The sequence below is a fragment of the Lupinus angustifolius genome, unplaced genomic scaffold (assembly GCF_001865875.1).
Source record: "Lupinus angustifolius cultivar Tanjil unplaced genomic scaffold, LupAngTanjil_v1.0 Scaffold_74_7, whole genome shotgun sequence".
Lineage (NCBI taxonomy): Eukaryota > Viridiplantae > Streptophyta > Magnoliopsida > Fabales > Fabaceae > Lupinus > Lupinus angustifolius.
The window spans coordinates 19,096-36,653 of record NW_017723543.1 but is presented as its reverse complement, the minus strand read 5'-3'; the positions used below and the strand labels follow the sequence as shown (position 1 = coordinate 36,653).

Here is a 17,558-nt window from a genome sequence, read left to right as displayed (position 1 = left end):
AGTTTCATTGTTAAGTAAAGATCAATGTTCTTTATCATTCATGATAATTGAAGTGCACAAGGCAACAATGTATACTGCTTTCCCAGTGGCCATACCCATTAAGGTAAAGGTTGTTTGGATTTGATGTTTAGCAAATTTTATATAATCAAGTCTGAAGCTCCTAGAATTAAGTTTGTAAGAGTGACAAATTGACCATTGTACTTAGTATGTCTCTTTAAAGAATAAAAAATAATTTGGATTATTTATTATATAAATCAAACAATGCTTTTAAGAAGAAAAAACTGGAAGTTGTGAATCACATGAAGTTTTAATAATTGAATCTCTTTATTATTATAAGAAGCGTACACATGCTAATTTGTTCAACACAACTTTGTTTAGGACGTACTAATCACCAACTCCTTTGTTCAAGAGTGAAAGAAGTGTACACAACTACACATACAAATTTTTCATGGAAGAACATTAGTGATATTAGAACAATACTTTTTTCACAAAAATATTAACTTCGATCACGATGGGACTCGAACCCACAATCTCCCGCTCCGGAGACGAGCGCCTTATCCATTAGGCCACGCGATCAATTTGTTTTTAGAAGACTCAGTTACCATATTAATTATATACTTGCAAACACTGATATATTTTGAGAGCTAATGGGTTTTATTTTCTAAAACAATATATCCTTTATCAGAACCATATTGACAAAAATCAATCCTAATTCCTCTTTTATTATCTGTTGACAATTGAGGAAGAATTCTGAGAAGGAAAGTGTGGAATAGATCAACAATCAATCTTTTTTTCTTCTCAATTTAATTAAATTATTTGAATGGATAATATTGCGTTGCAGCATAACAAATGAAACATAAAGATAATTTGATGTCTAAGGAGGAAGCCCAAATTCATATCGAGTTCCTTTAACTTCACTAAATTCTCCCTTCAAACAAAAAACTTTACTTAGTTTTTTTGTTCAACAATAAAATTCATTAGATAGGAAAATAAAAAATTAGGAAAACAAATAATACTCTCATCCATATATTTAACTAAACATTACAACAAAAGAAATAATTAAATAGGTTCAACGCCTACTCCAAAAACAGTATGCACAACAACCAGCACCATTTAGTAATAATGACAAAAAGTTAAAGTAGCACCACTAAATTCTTTGACAAGATTACTAACATTTTCCTTTGGATAAAGAGTAATGTTATGCAATGATGTAATTACATATTCCTTAAACTAATTATATTCATGACTTTTAAACCATTATGGTCATGCAATGTAATGGTGCTCACAACCTTAAACTCTTAAGAGGTTCTCAATAATCACCATCTCCTGGAATGTTAGGGGGCGATGGTCAAGACTTTGGCATAGTTTTTAGAAGCTAGCTTGGTTTAATTTATGCATGTGTGAAAATTTTAATTTTTTTGTATTTTTACTGTACTTTATCATTTTCTTTCTATAACAACATTCAAGCCTCTCAATCCCAAAATATTCACTATGGTTGCTCGCTGATTGATAAATTGTAGTATAAAATTACCAAGTGGCAAACAAATACAGAGAAAGGGGTTGTTGAATTTATAGGGAGTTGTTTGTTACTAGTCTTTCAAGTAAAAATTATTATTTTAAGATATTGTTGAAAGGGTTATTTAATATGGGGATACAATTAATCGAATATGTAATATAATAGGAAAGTGAGTTGAGATTGAACTTCACACTTACTACCTTTACACATCTGATTTTTAAATAAAATTCATTGAGTAATGATTATTCTATACAATGACTTCAATATAACTAAAAGTTAATATCTTAGTCAATCTAATAACTTATACAATAAAGCTCTATGTCTAATAATTTTATCTCCTCATAAAATTAAGATATATGACTCGCATAACAAACTTTTGTTTTAATTTGTTTTGATTTCAGTATATTTAATATGATGTATTTGGTAGTTCATCAAAAGTGGAGATCTTGAAGGTTCTGGTACCTTTGGGAATGTGTATCTTGAAGGTTCTGGTACCTTCAATCAAGACCATCTATGATGTTGTTTGCCTAAGTATATGAATATAAAGTTTTATAGGTGTTAATATATAGTCTTATGGATTTGCTTATGTTTTCGCCAGTAATAATCACACAAAACTTTACTGAAACAGTATATGAATATAAAGTTTAATAATAGTTAAACACAAAAAATAACATGTAGTAATTGCAGCAAAATAAAAAAATATTACAGTTTGTGTCCAGAAAATTATTTCAAAAGTTGATATATATATCAACATTATTGTTCTACCATAGACTAGGTGTGAACCATACACTTCCCACTTCATGGACTAAAAAGGGGAGAAAACACTTGATTTCCTTATCAATTAAGGAGAAGACTCCAACACTATTAACGGTCTCTCTAGAAAACTTGGTTGAGAGAGAGAAATAAACGCAATTTCTTGACATTGATTTCATGCATGAACCATCAAGGTTTGTTGTGAACTGAACCCCTTTGTCATCTAATAACAAAACCCTATCATCAAAGCTTTCAATTTTCAACCATCTAGGACCACTCTTATCCAACTTATAAACAGCAAATTCTTTTGGCCATTGCCCAAAGTCATCTTCATATCTTAGCTTACACTGAACTATGAACAAATCCCCACATGTAGAATCTATTAACAGAAAAGATTTCTCATATGCATAACACTCAAGTTTCCAATGAGGAAACGTAAAACCTTGCTGCACCATAACTATTCTTTCAGACGTGACAACATTAGGGTTGCTGAGATTATAAACCACCACATACTCAGAACATCCAACCTTAGTAATAGCATATAATTTGGAACCATGAATAGCGATATCTGAATAACAAATCTCTGGGGAATGTTTTATTTCAATTTCAGTCCATGAAATGCCTCTCACATTGCAAAAAAATAGCCTATGATCAGAATAATATTGGAAAAGTAAAATTACCACAATGGATTCTTCACAATCTGGTTTAGAGGACACCACAACCTTACTTGATTCATAAGAATCATTTTCTTCTGTAGTGAAACACAGCTTCGGAAGCTTGATCATAGCTCTAGACACTGGATTGTAGAAACAAATTAATCCCCAAAATTGGTATTGTTCTTTCCATCGCTTATTAAAATAATCTTGAATGACCAACCAACCCTCCACTGAAGTAAAAACATTCACATAATGCTCTACATTGTTTCTTTGGCTGCACCAAGTTTTTTCCCCAATCAACCACTTGAGACTAGTCCCATCTTTGAGTTCAGTTGGCAAGGTGTAGTATTTTTGTTCTATTAGGTCTATAGGGTGTAGAATTGTATGAGTAGGGTGTAATAGTAATGGAAAATGAGGTTTTGGAGGGCATTTTCCTTTGGTTGAAATGGCATCATCAACCATATTTTGCCAAGATTTGCATATTTGACGACACTTTAGGTAATCCATAATGGTTAAATTTTGCAAAATGAGTTCCATTAAATCTAATGGTAGACCTGACCAATTGCTATTGCCTCCATATGACATGGAACATATCATCTCTGCAGTAGGAGCAGACATAACCCTAATGATGCAGTTTAGAAGAGAGGTGTGATTATTATGTGTGTATTTAGAAGAAGTGGAAATTAGGTTTAATTTTGGTGCATGAGATAGGTTTATATAATAAAGTGATATCCTGAAAAATTGAAAAGAATCTACTCATAAAATCTGATCTAAAACTATCAAAATAAATTTATATTATCATCCTTAGGAAGAGTAAAAATAAGATAAGATACCTTAACCAAAACGAAATCTAACCCAAATATAAAAAAAAGATAGTACTCAAATTGTAAATAATATAATCTACTAGAGAGGTCTTTGTGTGAGGAGAAGTGATTTTCTGTGTGCACTAATTTGTTATAGTGTCTAAATCTAACCCAACTAATTTGTTAGGACTTATCATTAATAAATGAGTAAATTCAAATTACATTCCTCTAACTAAATAAAATTATATAAATCATTCTTCACTTTTTATACCTATACAAACCCCTGATTCATAGAAACTAGGGGTTTGTGTGGGTGTAAAGAAGTGAGGGGTGATTTTTATACTTTTGCAAAAATTCAGGGAGTGTCAGTATAATTTATTCTTAATAAAGAGATTTGTTCCCTTCATTGGATAAGATTTATTTTTTAATTTTCAAATCATTATTTAGATTTAGTCATCCTTATCTTACAGTTATGATTTTGTTTGTGTGGAGAGTTGCGATTGGTTCTGTTTTTTTTTTTAATTTAAGACAGAAGTAAAATTAGATTAAATAAGAACAAAATAAAATAAGAAAGATCAAATTCAAGAAAATATTAGGAATATTAAAGTTATAATGATTATTTAATATTAGAGAGATAATAAACTATAGATTAAAATATGAGAAATTAAATTATGTCGATTATATTTAATAGATGAATTAATACTTACATGAATAAATAATATATAGACTAACTTAAAAAACAAATATAATGTATTATGAGTGGTAATGACGATATAATTTTTAGACAATAATAAGATATTAGTTGAAAATACATATTATTAGTAAGAAAATAGTAAGTATAAGTTAATTTAAGTCACCTAGTTTACAATTTTTTTTATTAATAGTAGGTAAATATAGACTTGCGCATTAATGTTCCTATTTATGATTTTTATTTTCTAACTATTAGTTTCACAAACAAGATGCATCTAAGTTTACTTTGAGTATATGATGACTCTAAACCTGTATGATTATACTTTAGGGTGACTCATAGATGCCTTCATATATTAAATTTTTCTTAAGTATCTTTGTTACTCGATCTTAACCTTTTTAAGCATATATGAGCCAATCTAAATTTTGGGCCCTTTAAACTTGAGACTGTTCTTCTAAAGTATTTATTATGTAGGTTTATTCCTGGTGGATCCATTTTATATCGGTAGGCCTACATATTCTCCTATTGCTATTTCTCAATCTTAATTATTAATATGCTTATTTTTCACAGATGTAGAATTTTGCTACCTTACATTTATATTTCATTATATTTAGACATATATATAAAGATTAATTAGAGAGTAATAATTTTTATTGTGTGATATCATCTGTGAAATCAAATTGATTCACACTTTTTTTTTATCAAATGCACCTTAAATGTTGCTCCAAATAACAAAGAGGATATTAGAAAAATGTTAAAGAGCGTGTGGTATAGAACAGCGTCAAAATAATTTTAAACATATAAACGTCATCATCAAATAAAAGTGTCATTAAATAAATTTCGTGAAAGATTTAATAATACTATTATATTTGGAGAAGATTTTGCAGCACCATAAATCTGACAGGTTATGTTAGGTGATAATCATTTCATTTTTTAAAACTTCAAACCCAAAACAAACAATTTCAAATATCTATATCTATACTATTAATAAAGGGAAAACACAAAATAACCACTCATCATGGTATAATTTGTGTTTTCCTATTTAGCCTTCAATATCTTTTTGTATTTACCAAAAAACCATATAATATTATTTTCTTATTTTATCCTTATTATCTTCTTATTTTAAAAGTGTATTTAAAAAATTGAATATTAGACTAATTGAATAAATTCAACCGTAAATTTAGCGCAAAAAATTATATTTGAATTTATAAAATACAAACTATACATTACAAACGATAGGAAAGCGGGTTGACAAGCACAACAGTGCATGTCAATATACTAGTACTAAAGAAAATGAATATATATACATCTATAATATAACATTTTTTTATATTATCATTATATCATTAATATTTATAATTATTATGTAATACAAATATAGTGATGAAAACATGTTACACCATTCAGCAGCACTAGTCTGCCCTCTTTAAGTAATAAGGTCACATCTATTTAAGGAAGGTATAATATGATTTGATTATATTATTGAATTGAATACAAATTAATGATAGATAATGTATTATTTGTATATAAATTTTTATACTAATAATATATATATATATAAATTACTATACACCATTTTTTAAGTGCTAGAAAAGGCTTTTGGTCAATTTCTATAAATGTGATATATTTTCCTATTTAGATGTATGGTTTCATTAAATTTCTAAAACAATTAAAAAAGTCAAATGTTTAATTCCTCACAATGATATTTTTTTAGAACGATAACTATACACCCAAAATAGATTAGATTCTTACTCAAAAAGGTAAAATAATAATATTCTTGATAATACAAAAAACTAGAGAAAAAACATTCAATGTTTGATAATAAATGACTTGATTATTTCTGTACTTAAATATTCTCGTGTTTAGTTAAAATGTATGAATTGAGTATATTTTTAGAATTTTCAAAATATTCTTACGTAAATAGGTGAAAATTCAAATTTTCTACTTCCCATAAGTTAAATTTATTGTAATTATCTTAGGGAGGTTTTTCTTTTTCTCTTTTAAAATTTGAAAGTAGTTGGAGACTTGATTTGTTAATTAGTTGGATGTAGGTTGTTTATGAGTCATTAGCCAATTGCATGTTAACTGATTAGGGGATGAGGATATTCTCTAGTAGCCAAGAGAGTAGATGAGAATTGTGATACATGGCAAAAAAATTATTAATAATTATAGTTTGAAGTTATTTTGAAATAAAAAAAATTAAGATTAATTTTTTTTTGTTTCTCACATGGAAAGGTTCTTGCTTAAGGAGAATCAAACATACTACTTGAGCCAACGCCCATTGGTTCATTAAGTTATTGAATTGGCTATTATATATATCATTCACAATATACATAAAAATAGGAAAAAAATTTTTATAGTCATGCATAATCATTAATTGATTTGATGAATTCACTAATCGAGCTAATGAGTTGAATTGGATAATTCATAAACTCTTCATGAACTAATTCAATTGAAGTTAAGGGTCCGAATACAACATTTTAGGAACTAAAATCGAGGCAAATTTGAGATGAAAAAATAGTTGTATGATACATTTAATATTTTCTACCTTATTTTCAATATTAAATTAAAATTTTATTGTTGACTATCCAATGAAAACACTATAACATTAAAAGAGTAAATGCATTTTTGTCCTATTTAATTTTATTATTATTTTAATTAAATCAACTATTTTTATTAATCTTTGAAACTGAAATTTCTTTCAAATAGAAATCAGATGGAATAACTTTTTATTTCCTACCTTATTTCCCCTATTAAATTAAAATTTTATTGTTGACTATCCAATGAAAACACTATAACATTAAAAGAGTTAATGTATTTTTGTCCTTATTTTTTTATTTTTATTTTAATTAAATCAACTATTTTTATTAATCTTTGTAATTGAAAAATCTGAAATAAAAATCAGATGAAGTAATTTTTTTTATGTAATGGTGATTTATATGTTGTCCTTAAACCCTAAAATTGGTGAGTCCACCTCCCTATGATTTATTCAAATGATGATAATCCAATATTCCAGGTACTAAGCTACGTCACCAGAATATTAAGACTAAAACTTTAATGTTCTGTTGGCAGTTACGATTTGGTGCATTCTTAAAAGTCACACGTGGCCATGATATACCAGTAACAACAACAAATCACTAGGGGTGTTTTCGTAACTTGGATAGTATTTTATCGTAAAATAAAAAATAGCAGACAAATATTTCGAGGTAGAGAGAGAGAAAGTGGCGTGATTTTGCAGGAAACAGAGAAGGGTTGAAGCAGAAGCAGAAGCAGATTCCATACTCTGAAACAAAATCATAAATGGGAAAAACTAAGAGAAACCCAAAATGGGTTCTTTTGGTTTTCCACTGAAACCTCCTTCTCCGCTTCAAAATTCTTTTTTCTTCAATTATTCTTCAACTATGGTGGTGGATTTAGGTTCCAGTTTCAGCAATTGTAAAGACAAGGTTTTCCCTTTTTCATCAGGTACCCTAGATTCAGTTTCTTGTTATGTTTTATATTTTTGTTTTTATAAATGTTTTTGCTTCGGTGTGAGTTTGAACTATTAATATATTCATGCATGCCTATGTTTTGTTTTTGTTTTGATAGTACGAGGTTAGAGAAGAAAAATAACATAGGATCTTGTACTGGTTGTGTGCTGGTCTGGTTTATTGGAAAATGTGTATTTAATATATCTAGAAATAATTTATCTTGTTTTCCCATATAAATTTACAGTACCTTTTTTATATCTTAACGGCTTAACCCATGATTGCAGAGATTACAAGTTTCCCTAATTTTAGTGGCAAGACTTTATGTGTGTAATTTATATCAGAAATATGCCACTTGTAAGCTTGCACATGACTTTGATGTGTGGTTATACAAATCATACCTATAAATATGAAAATAAATTTTTATCATATATTTTTCCTCTTCCATCCAGAAGATTAAGCATCCACAGTCCTGCAAAGATTTCTTAACTGATCTGTGAGTATGTTGTCAGTGGAAGACGACTTATGAGATCTTATACTTATACCCTAGTTTTATTATGCCCACAATCCATACATATAATAGCCCTCTTGAAAACTATGATTTTTATCCCCGTCAATTTTACTATCATGTTGTATGATTGACCCAAGATACTTAATAAATCTAGTGACTTTTGGTATGATATGATATCCAATTTTTACCTCTAATGGGGTTGCCCGCTTCTCTCTAAACTTACACGTCATATACTGCATCTTACTTTGACTAATATGAAAGACATGTGCTTCTAAAACTTGTCTACACCTTTCTAATTTCTCATTTAATTCTCCTCTACCGAGTCTCAAACTAGGACAATATCATTCACAAAAAGCATGCTTTTGGCACCGCTTCTTGGTATGTTTCTTAAGCACATCCAAGACCAATGTAAATAAGTAGGGGCTCAATGTTGACACTTGCTGTAGTTCTATGATAAGAGGAAAATTTTCTGAGATCTCATCTTGTGTTCTCATAATGGTTTTGATCCCATCATACATATCCGATTGCTCGAATGTAAACCATTCAAACACTTTTCTTCTCTATAGATTTCCGCAATACCTTTGTATGCACCTTATTATGCGCCTTCTCGAAATTAATGAAAATCATGTATTAGTTCCTTTTGTTTCTTCAATATCTCTCCAACAATTGTCTTAGCATGTAGTCGACTTCCTTGATATAAAACCAAATTGATTTTTAGTGTAGCATGTCTCTTGTCTTAACCCATGCTCAGTTATCCTCTCCCATTGCTCCATAGTATGGCTAATGAGCTTAGTTTGAACAATTTTATATGTTGCTCTCTTTCTTATAATTAGGGATTAAAATGCTTCTTCATTTGCTTGACATATTCATACATCTCATGATTTCATTAAACAACTCTGTGAGCCAACTAACGCTATGCTCTCTTAGAACCTTTCAGTCCTCAATAGATATATTATCTGGTCCAACCACTTTGTCATTCTATGTTCCTTTTTAAAGCTTCTTTCACCTCAAACTCCCAAATTTTATGATAAAATGTATAATTTTGATCATTCTCTTTCATGTTTAGTTTATTATAAAGCAAAGAATTATGCTCATCACTGAAAAGCTTGTGAAAATAGTTTTTTATCTTTCCTTCATATCTCTGTCATTCAATGAGACTTTTCCATCTTTCCTCAACAATAGTAGTTGACTGTAGATGTAAAATACATTTGTTTCCATCTTTAGTGACAAGACAATCTATTTGTATTTTAATTTGTTGCTCAAATTTGAATCACTTGGTCTTACCTTGAGAGTTCTAAGATTTCAGATTCTTCATATACTAAAAGTCTAGAACTTATTTTTTACTCAGTTTCGAAATGAACTCTTCTCTTATAAACAAAAAATACAGCGTGATGGAACAATCAATATTACACAAGCAGCTTCAGTGCATTACCATGGAACCTAGAAAGGAGGAATTCTATCCTGTATCACAGTCGATAATGCAGGACCCCATGAATGGTGTTTATATTAGTAGAAGACCACTTGACCATAACACATTGGATGCTAAAGCAGTACTTAATTATTCAATACAAACTGGTGAGGAATTTTCTCTTGAATTTATGCGAGACAGGGTGAACCTCAAGAAGCCTGTATTAAACCACGCAGGTTCTGAAAGTGGGTCAAAAATTTCTATGCTCTCAATAGGCGAGAAAGTTCCAGCAGAGTTTAACAGACAGGGTACATCAGTACATGGAGACAGAAGCAATTATGGGTCAATTCGACCAATGCCAAGAACTTCATTGAATCAGGAGAATACTCGACTTTTGCATGGGCATGGGTCTTCTGGAGGTTATAATAGCTCATCAATGATGATTAAGTGTCTTTGTAGCTTTCGTGGTAGAATATTACCACGACCGAGTGACGGAAAGCTAAGGTATGTTGGAGGTCAAACACGAATTCTTCGTATTAGAAAGGATATATCTTGGCAGGAGCTTATACAGAAGGCATTGTTAATATACAATCAGGTTCATGTACTGAAGTATCAACTTCCTGGGGAAGATCTTGATGCTTTGATATCTGTATCATCTGATGAGGATTTGCAGAATATGATGGAGGAATGTAATCATTTAGAAGGTAGAGAATACCAACAAAAGCTTAGGATGTTTTTGTTCTCAATGAGTGATTTGGATGATGCTCAGTTTGCTCTCAGTAGCAGTAGCACGGGTGATGATTCTGAGGTCCAGTATGTTGTTGCTGTTAACGGTATGGACTTGGGATCAGGAAACCACTCAACTGCACTTGGTGTCAGCTTTTCAGCAAACGATATACGTGAATTGGACAGACAAAATATGGAGAGGGAGACTAGTAGAGTTGCTGTAGAATCTGTTGGTGTAAGCAGTGCTCTCTTGATTAACACATTTGACTATTCATTGGCTACTCAGTTTTCACAATCAGAACAACTAACTTTTTCAAATTCTTATGAAACCAATCAACTATCTTATGGTGACCAAATAGTGCAAGCTGGAGATACTAATCATCAATATCATGTTCTCCATGGACTTAATCCTTCTCATAACCCTTTGATTTTAGAGACTCCTATTTCTATAGTTCCTCGTGTACTGAACAATCTACAAGGGGTTCTGAATGAAAATCCTCCACCAAGAGGATTTCAAATACAAAATTCAGAAATACCAATGATGCAAGAGAAAAAGATAGGTGATAGTTCAGTTCAACAGGGAAGTGACACCGGTGAAGTTTTATCCTCGGAAACCCCAGCTCCCTCACAGCCTTTTGATGGCTACTTGGAAAATATTAGTCATGAAGCGTCAAGTGTAGTTACCATGCCCGAGGAGCATCTGCCTTCAACAAAGAAGGTTGAGCACCAGGATCATGATGAGACCTCTACATCAAGCAGTGTGTTCGTTCCTGCTAATGTTGATTCCCATTCCAATGGAATTGATTTGACGTGTCTTCATCCTCCCCCACTTCCTGAAAGAGTTTACTGTTCAGAAAGATCTCCCAAGGAGCAAGTAGAGTTGCTGAATCGGTCCTCAAAGTCAGATGACAACCTCAATTCTCAGTTTCATGTTTCAGACTTACTTTCTGATGTCAACCCAGAGGATTCAATAACAGAATCTGGTGACAACTTGCATGATGGTAATCTTCCGAATCCTACTGAGGAGTTGAGTACTGCAGCAAAGTGCTTGCCTGCAGATGGCCATACCATTGACAACGGGTTTGCCAAGCCCGAAATGAACAAGCCATTCCCTGATACAAACAGCCAGACTAAATCAAACCCATCTGAGCGTATGGATCCTGAGTTGAATCAGGTATCACAGAACAATGATGGAAGTAAAGATGTGGTAAAAGATGATTGTTTCAGCCCCTTGCTTGACAAAACGAAAACCAAAGATGATCAATCAAACCTTCCTGCTTTGGATCATGTTTCCTCTGTTAAGCATCATGATGATCCAGCTTCCAGTCTTCCAGAGATTGATTGGGGTGATGCCTATGGAAAGGAGTCTAATGATAATTATATAGTGCAACCACTGCCTGTTTCTTTAATCGGGAACATAACCAAAGATGTTTCTCAAGATTCCCCCGCAAACGTTGTTTCCGGACAAGCACAAAGTGACATTCTTATTGATATTGATGACCGGTTTCCCCGTGATTTACTTTCTGATATATTCTCTAAAGCAATACTTGGAGAAGATCCTTCAACTCTCCACCCACTAGCCACAGATGGAGTAGGTTTAAGCATCAATATGGAAAATCATGAACCTAAATCATGGTCATATTTTCAAATTTTGGCACAGGAAGGGCTTGAAAATGTATCTCTTATTGACCAGGATCATCTTGGTTTTTCACCCGTAATAGGAAAATCAGGAGATAATATAGCTCACCACTTTATGCCTCTAACAACTGATGGATTTCCTCTAGACCATGCAGATTCCCACCTCAGTTATGGTGAAGAAAATCAGGACTTACATCCAAGGATTGGCACAGAAACCAATGTTCTGAGCTCCAATTATGATGAATCTCGATCCCTAGTGAAGGACACAGAAAGTATGCAGTTTGATGCTATCATGGAAAGCCTAAGAGCACCAGAGTCAGAGTATGAGGTATGATTTTAATTTGCTTTGGTTTCAATATATGTGTAATTTGTAAATCTGCTTTTTCAATGACAAATATCTTCTGCTTGAACTTAGGATGGGAAGTTTGAAACAAGAAATAGCAATCTGCCTCCTCTTGATCCTTCTTTGGGAGATTTTGATATTGATGCCGTGCAGGTAAAATGCACATTTTGCACATGCAACCTTTGTTCATGGCTATGATTTTTGTTTAAAAAGGAAGTTCTTATATTTTGATACAGTTGGTGTATGTTTATGGGAATATAGAAGTCTTAAGAAGTAAGAACTAATTTCCGTAGTCTTCATCTTTTAACTATCTGCTAGGTTTCATTGATTTTGAATAGAATCCTTCAATTAGAATCCTTTCTAGCATTCTTTCCAGGGTTAACACTCCATGGACTGGTTTCTTGCTCTCTTATTAAATCACTAGTAGTTGGTTTCTTGACTTTCTTTTTATTGCGAAACTCTTCTGAAATTGGATTCCCTAAACATGATGAGAAGCACAGACACTGTCAGGTTTGAAATGCTTCTTCTTTATATTTTGACGTAGCTGACCTGACTGACTTGGAATCAAAAGGGAGGATTAAATCTGGTGACAGGGTCTGTCAAATTGCCTTTATAAGTGGGTTTAGGTTTAAATTGTGGTCGTTAAATGTATAATGATATGATGCCTGTCTTGCTCAATGCAAGGAAATTCGTGCACTAAGGATTGCAGCCTTAGGGCATTTTTCGGTGTACAAGTGGGAGGCATGTGCATGTTCCTCGGTGGGTTGCAACATTTGGAAAGTTTTATGCTGTTTCTGTTTACAACATTTTTCAAGAGAGTTTAGCTCTAAGGCTTCTTTGGTTTTAGGGTTGGTTATGATGCAATGCCAACTTGAAAAGATTATATGCTGTGTATTCAACTCTTATCGCACTAGTGATTGCTACATTGATCCATGATGTCATAACCTTTTGCTTTATTATTAACGGCGTTTTAGAAAACTCATTTAATCCATGGTTTAGCTTCTCGTAAAGTATTCTTTGATCTTCCTCTACTCCTTTTAGTTGAATTATCTTCCATTTGATTTTCTTTCTCTATAGAGCCTCATCTGTTCTACCCCTCACTTGACCAAACCATCTTAGGATTTTTTTTCACATTCTCAATAAGTGCCATTGCAACTCTTGCCCATATTAAAGGATCTTATATCTTCGTGTATGTCCATTCATTCATCACAAGACTATCTCATCTTGACTATTTTTTCGTCTTGCTGCTACATTGCAGTGCAACATTCGATGCCATTGGGCATTGTTACATAAGCATATTTTGTATCTCTATCATGTACAGTCTCAGTAAGTTTTTACAGACAATTGAATCAAGCTCTTGGTCATGATATATCATCTAATGTAGCAATTTTATATATCTTTTAAAAACATTCACTGATCTCATTATGCATACATTGTGTTGCTTGAATGTTCTCCTAGAAATCTTTAATTCATTTCTTTTGTTATGTATTTGGCAGGTCATAAAAAATGAAGATCTTGAAGAGCTGTGGGAGCTAGGTTCTGGTACCTTTGGGACTGTATATCATGGAAAATGGAGAGGAACAGATGTTGCCATTAAAAGAATAAAAAAAAGCTGCTTCACCGGTCGCTCATCCGAGCAAGAGAGACTGGTAACTTGTTATTTAATTGCCTATTAGATAGCACATACTATTTTTTTTTCTTTTTTCATCTAAATGAAATAGAAATGCTTCTTCACTCTATTATTAGGAATGTTTTTAATGAGTAGATTTTGATGCAAGCAAGATGGTATTTGCTTCTTTTCTCAGACTATAGAGTTCTGGCGGGAAGCTGCCATTCTTTCCAAGCTTCATCATCCAAATGTGGTTGCATTTTACGGTGTGGTCCAGGATGGACCAGGGGGAACGATGGCCACAGTTACAGAGTACATGGTGGATGGTGCTCTTAGGCACATATTACTTCGTAAAGATAGGTAATGCATTTAAAAATAGCTTTTGCATTTCTATTTTACTACAGTGCAATTGTAAGATCAAGGTGTAATAAATGAAAGTTGACTAGTAATAACTATGTCAGATGGAAGGCATTAAACTTTTCCACATATTAGGTAGCTTTCATGATTTGGTAGATGCTTAAGTGATAGGCGTCACTAAACTTTGTCATGTAAGCATGAAGGTTTAGGTGATGAAAATGTTTTCTTGATGAATTTGATATTAGAATCTTAGCATGACTTTTGATTGCAGGGTTCTTGATCGCCGCAAGAGACTGATAATTGCAATGGATGCAGCTTTTGGAATGGAATATTTGCACTCAAAAAACATTGTGCATTTTGACTTAAAATGTGACAATTTACTTGTGAATTTGAAAGATCCTTTACGGCCAATATGCAAGGTACCTATACCGGGATTATTTTCTATGAACTGGAAATATCACAACTTAAGTGTTGAGAAAACATAAATTTGTTTTCCCAGGTTGGCGATTTTGGCTTGTCAAAAATTAAACGAAATACCTTGGTAACTGGTGGCGTGCGGGGGACTCTGCCTTGGATGGCACCAGAGCTGCTTAATGGCAGCAGCAACAAGGTCTCGGAAAAGGTAGAATTCCAAGTTGTCTCTTGTGAAATACTTTTCTCTAATTGCATGACACAGAAATGAAATGCTTTTCTCTTCTAAATGTTGGAATTTCCTTCATCTCACATGGCATCCAAACTCTCTGAACTAGTTTGCACTTCATAGTACTCAGGGTTTCTGGAAATTCCTGTATAATGTGTATGATCATTTTAAACATTAAAATTCTCCTATTTAATTATTTAACTACTTTGAAAATCTTTTTATTCTTATGTGTAAAATGAGAAACTAGGCTTAAGAGAGAGACAAAGAAACAGAAACTGAAATTTATTTTATTGAGTTAATTGAATATTACAATGATTGATCATCTCTATATATAGAGGTTTAGAAAACTTGCTAGGGAAGCTAATATAGGAGGTGACGTGCGCAGTAAGCTACCTCCTATTAACTAACTAACTAACTGCTATTGACCGATGTCACTTTCCGAATTGCATTACTTATTCTCTAATATTACGGGATGTTTGTAACTTTTACCTCTCAGTAGTAACCGGAAGGAAAGTCTTGAAATCTATTTTAGTTTATTACCGTATTTCTCTTCGTTTTATCTGTGTTTCTCCACCTTTTGTTACTTGCAAGTATTGATTGCAGAAGTTGCATTTTGATCTATAGGTTGATGTCTTCTCATTCGGCATAGTATTGTGGGAGATTCTAACTGGGGAAGAGCCATATGCCAATATGCACTATGGTGCAATTATTGGTAAATCTTTGTTCTTATGCTCTTCTTTTATCTTTGTAGTTCCTGAACTAGAGTCTTTTTGCATCCCCTTGAAATAGGTTTCTACTTTGTATATTAAAGTAACAATACAATTTTCCTTTCATTTTCATTCTTTGCTCCAAGGAAAGTTTCTAACTTTATATGTCTCCCCATGCAGGTGGGATTGCAAATAATACATTAAGGCCAACCATTCCAAGTCATTGTGATCTTGAATGGAGAACATTGATGGAGCAATGTTGGGAAGCCAATCCTGCCACCAGGCCGTCCTTCACCGAAATCGCGAGTCGATTGCGCGTAATGTCCGCAGCAGCTAGCCAAACTAAAACACAGAACCAGAAGGCATCTAAATGAGTTAGAGCTACTAATATGGTCCACCCCTCCCCTTCTTTCTGTAATGCAGTATTGCATACTGTCAAATTTATTCATTTAATTGTGAGAAAAAGATGAATGCACCGACAGTGTATGAGTTTTATACACTATCATTGTATCATTCATCACTGAAATCTAATTTGATTGACTTTTCGAAAAATGTAATCCAAATCAATGGTGGATGATGAAGTACATGTGTATAAATCTTTACACTGTCAGTATAGATTTTACACTCTTTAATCGTACTCCAAGGAAATAAGTTATACAGAGAGTGTGGCAGTACGGTTGATATTTTCTTTTTATAATACAGTACCACACTAAGCAAAATTTTGTTGTACATTAATGCTTTAATATAAGTGCAAATTTGGCATTATAGTTTGTGTTGTTTCTCTTATTCCTTTGTTCTTCATTCTCAAGTCTTGAAATTTGTAACATAGATGTTTTCCCTAAAGATAGTGGATAACTTGCACTGAAGGCTTGTTATTTTATAACACTTTCTTTTGAGGAAATATGTTACATAAATCCTTAACAGTTTCAATAATGCAAATTTATGTTACTTGTGGATTATAAATGACCATATAAAAAGTTAAATATATAGGGAGAATTATAGTACTAAATCTGCTTGAGATTTAGTTATATTTGATACCTTTCCTAGAAGATATAAATTTACTAAATTTGCAGTAAACCAAGCAGACCCTTACAAGTAGTCATGATACATATTTAGCAATGAAACATTGTCAACTAATAAGTGAAATTTTGTGTACAACAGAATATTACCACCTTCTATAAGTGTAATGTTCTTGGTTCTTCTTATTGTAGTAGGTTAATATATTTAGATAAATTAGCAACTTGGTACTCAATTAGTGCTTTTCCAATGTGTTTTTGGTAGCTCACACAATTCACCAAAATACATTACCATACAATTGTAATTTCCAAATTCAATTATTATCACTGTCTTGTGATTCTATCAATTAAGGGCTTGGTACAATTGTCTAGAATTTTTTTGGTATCTCCGAACACGAATTGAACTCTTAAGCTTTTGATCGTTCTAGATATCTAAAGGTTACACCATTAAATCAATACATTGTTGGTACTGTTAGAAATAAGTTGTAATCCAAGCTATGATTGAGTAGTGGATAGATTGAGTTGTATTGATTAAGAGTTAGTTTGTGTTTAACTAACACTTTCCACTTTTGGTAGGATTTTAAAATTCTGTTTTATTAGTTGGTTTGATTGCCTACTATAAATGGCATACACTCTTCTTCTTGATTAATAAGATGTATATTCATTGACATTGCTTCTCTCCTACTCTCTTCTCTTCACAATCTTCCATTCTTTCTTTAA

General features: G+C 32.3%; 2 protein-coding genes and 1 non-coding gene across 3 annotated transcripts; 1 reads left to right on the top strand and 2 right to left on the bottom strand.

The window, feature by feature from the left end:
• Positions 1 to 503: 503 nt before the first annotated feature.
• On the bottom strand, positions 504 to 576 carry TRNAR-CCG. The gene has a single exon. It is a non-coding gene; the product is annotated as a tRNA-Arg (tRNA).
• A 1,701-nt stretch (positions 577 to 2,277) lies between these two features.
• LOC109339364 lies at positions 2,278 to 3,543 on the bottom strand. The gene has a single exon (XM_019576786.1). It carries the CDS (start codon positions 3,541 to 3,543, stop codon positions 2,278 to 2,280), a length of 1,266 nt encoding a protein of 421 aa, XP_019432331.1.
• Positions 3,544 to 7,608: 4,065 nt separating this feature from the next.
• On the top strand, positions 7,609 to 16,601 carry LOC109339365. Its single transcript, XM_019576788.1, has 10 exons — positions 7,609 to 7,881; positions 9,743 to 12,494; positions 12,582 to 12,662; positions 14,006 to 14,158; positions 14,315 to 14,478; positions 14,747 to 14,894; positions 14,975 to 15,097; positions 15,740 to 15,827; positions 16,003 to 16,277; positions 16,457 to 16,601. The coding sequence occupies exons 2-9, from the start codon at positions 9,750 to 9,752 to the stop codon at positions 16,194 to 16,196; spliced, it is 3,696 nt and encodes a 1,231-aa protein (XP_019432333.1). The 5' UTR covers positions 7,609 to 7,881; positions 9,743 to 9,749; the 3' UTR covers positions 16,197 to 16,277; positions 16,457 to 16,601.
• The last annotated feature ends 957 nt before the right edge of the window (positions 16,602 to 17,558 follow it).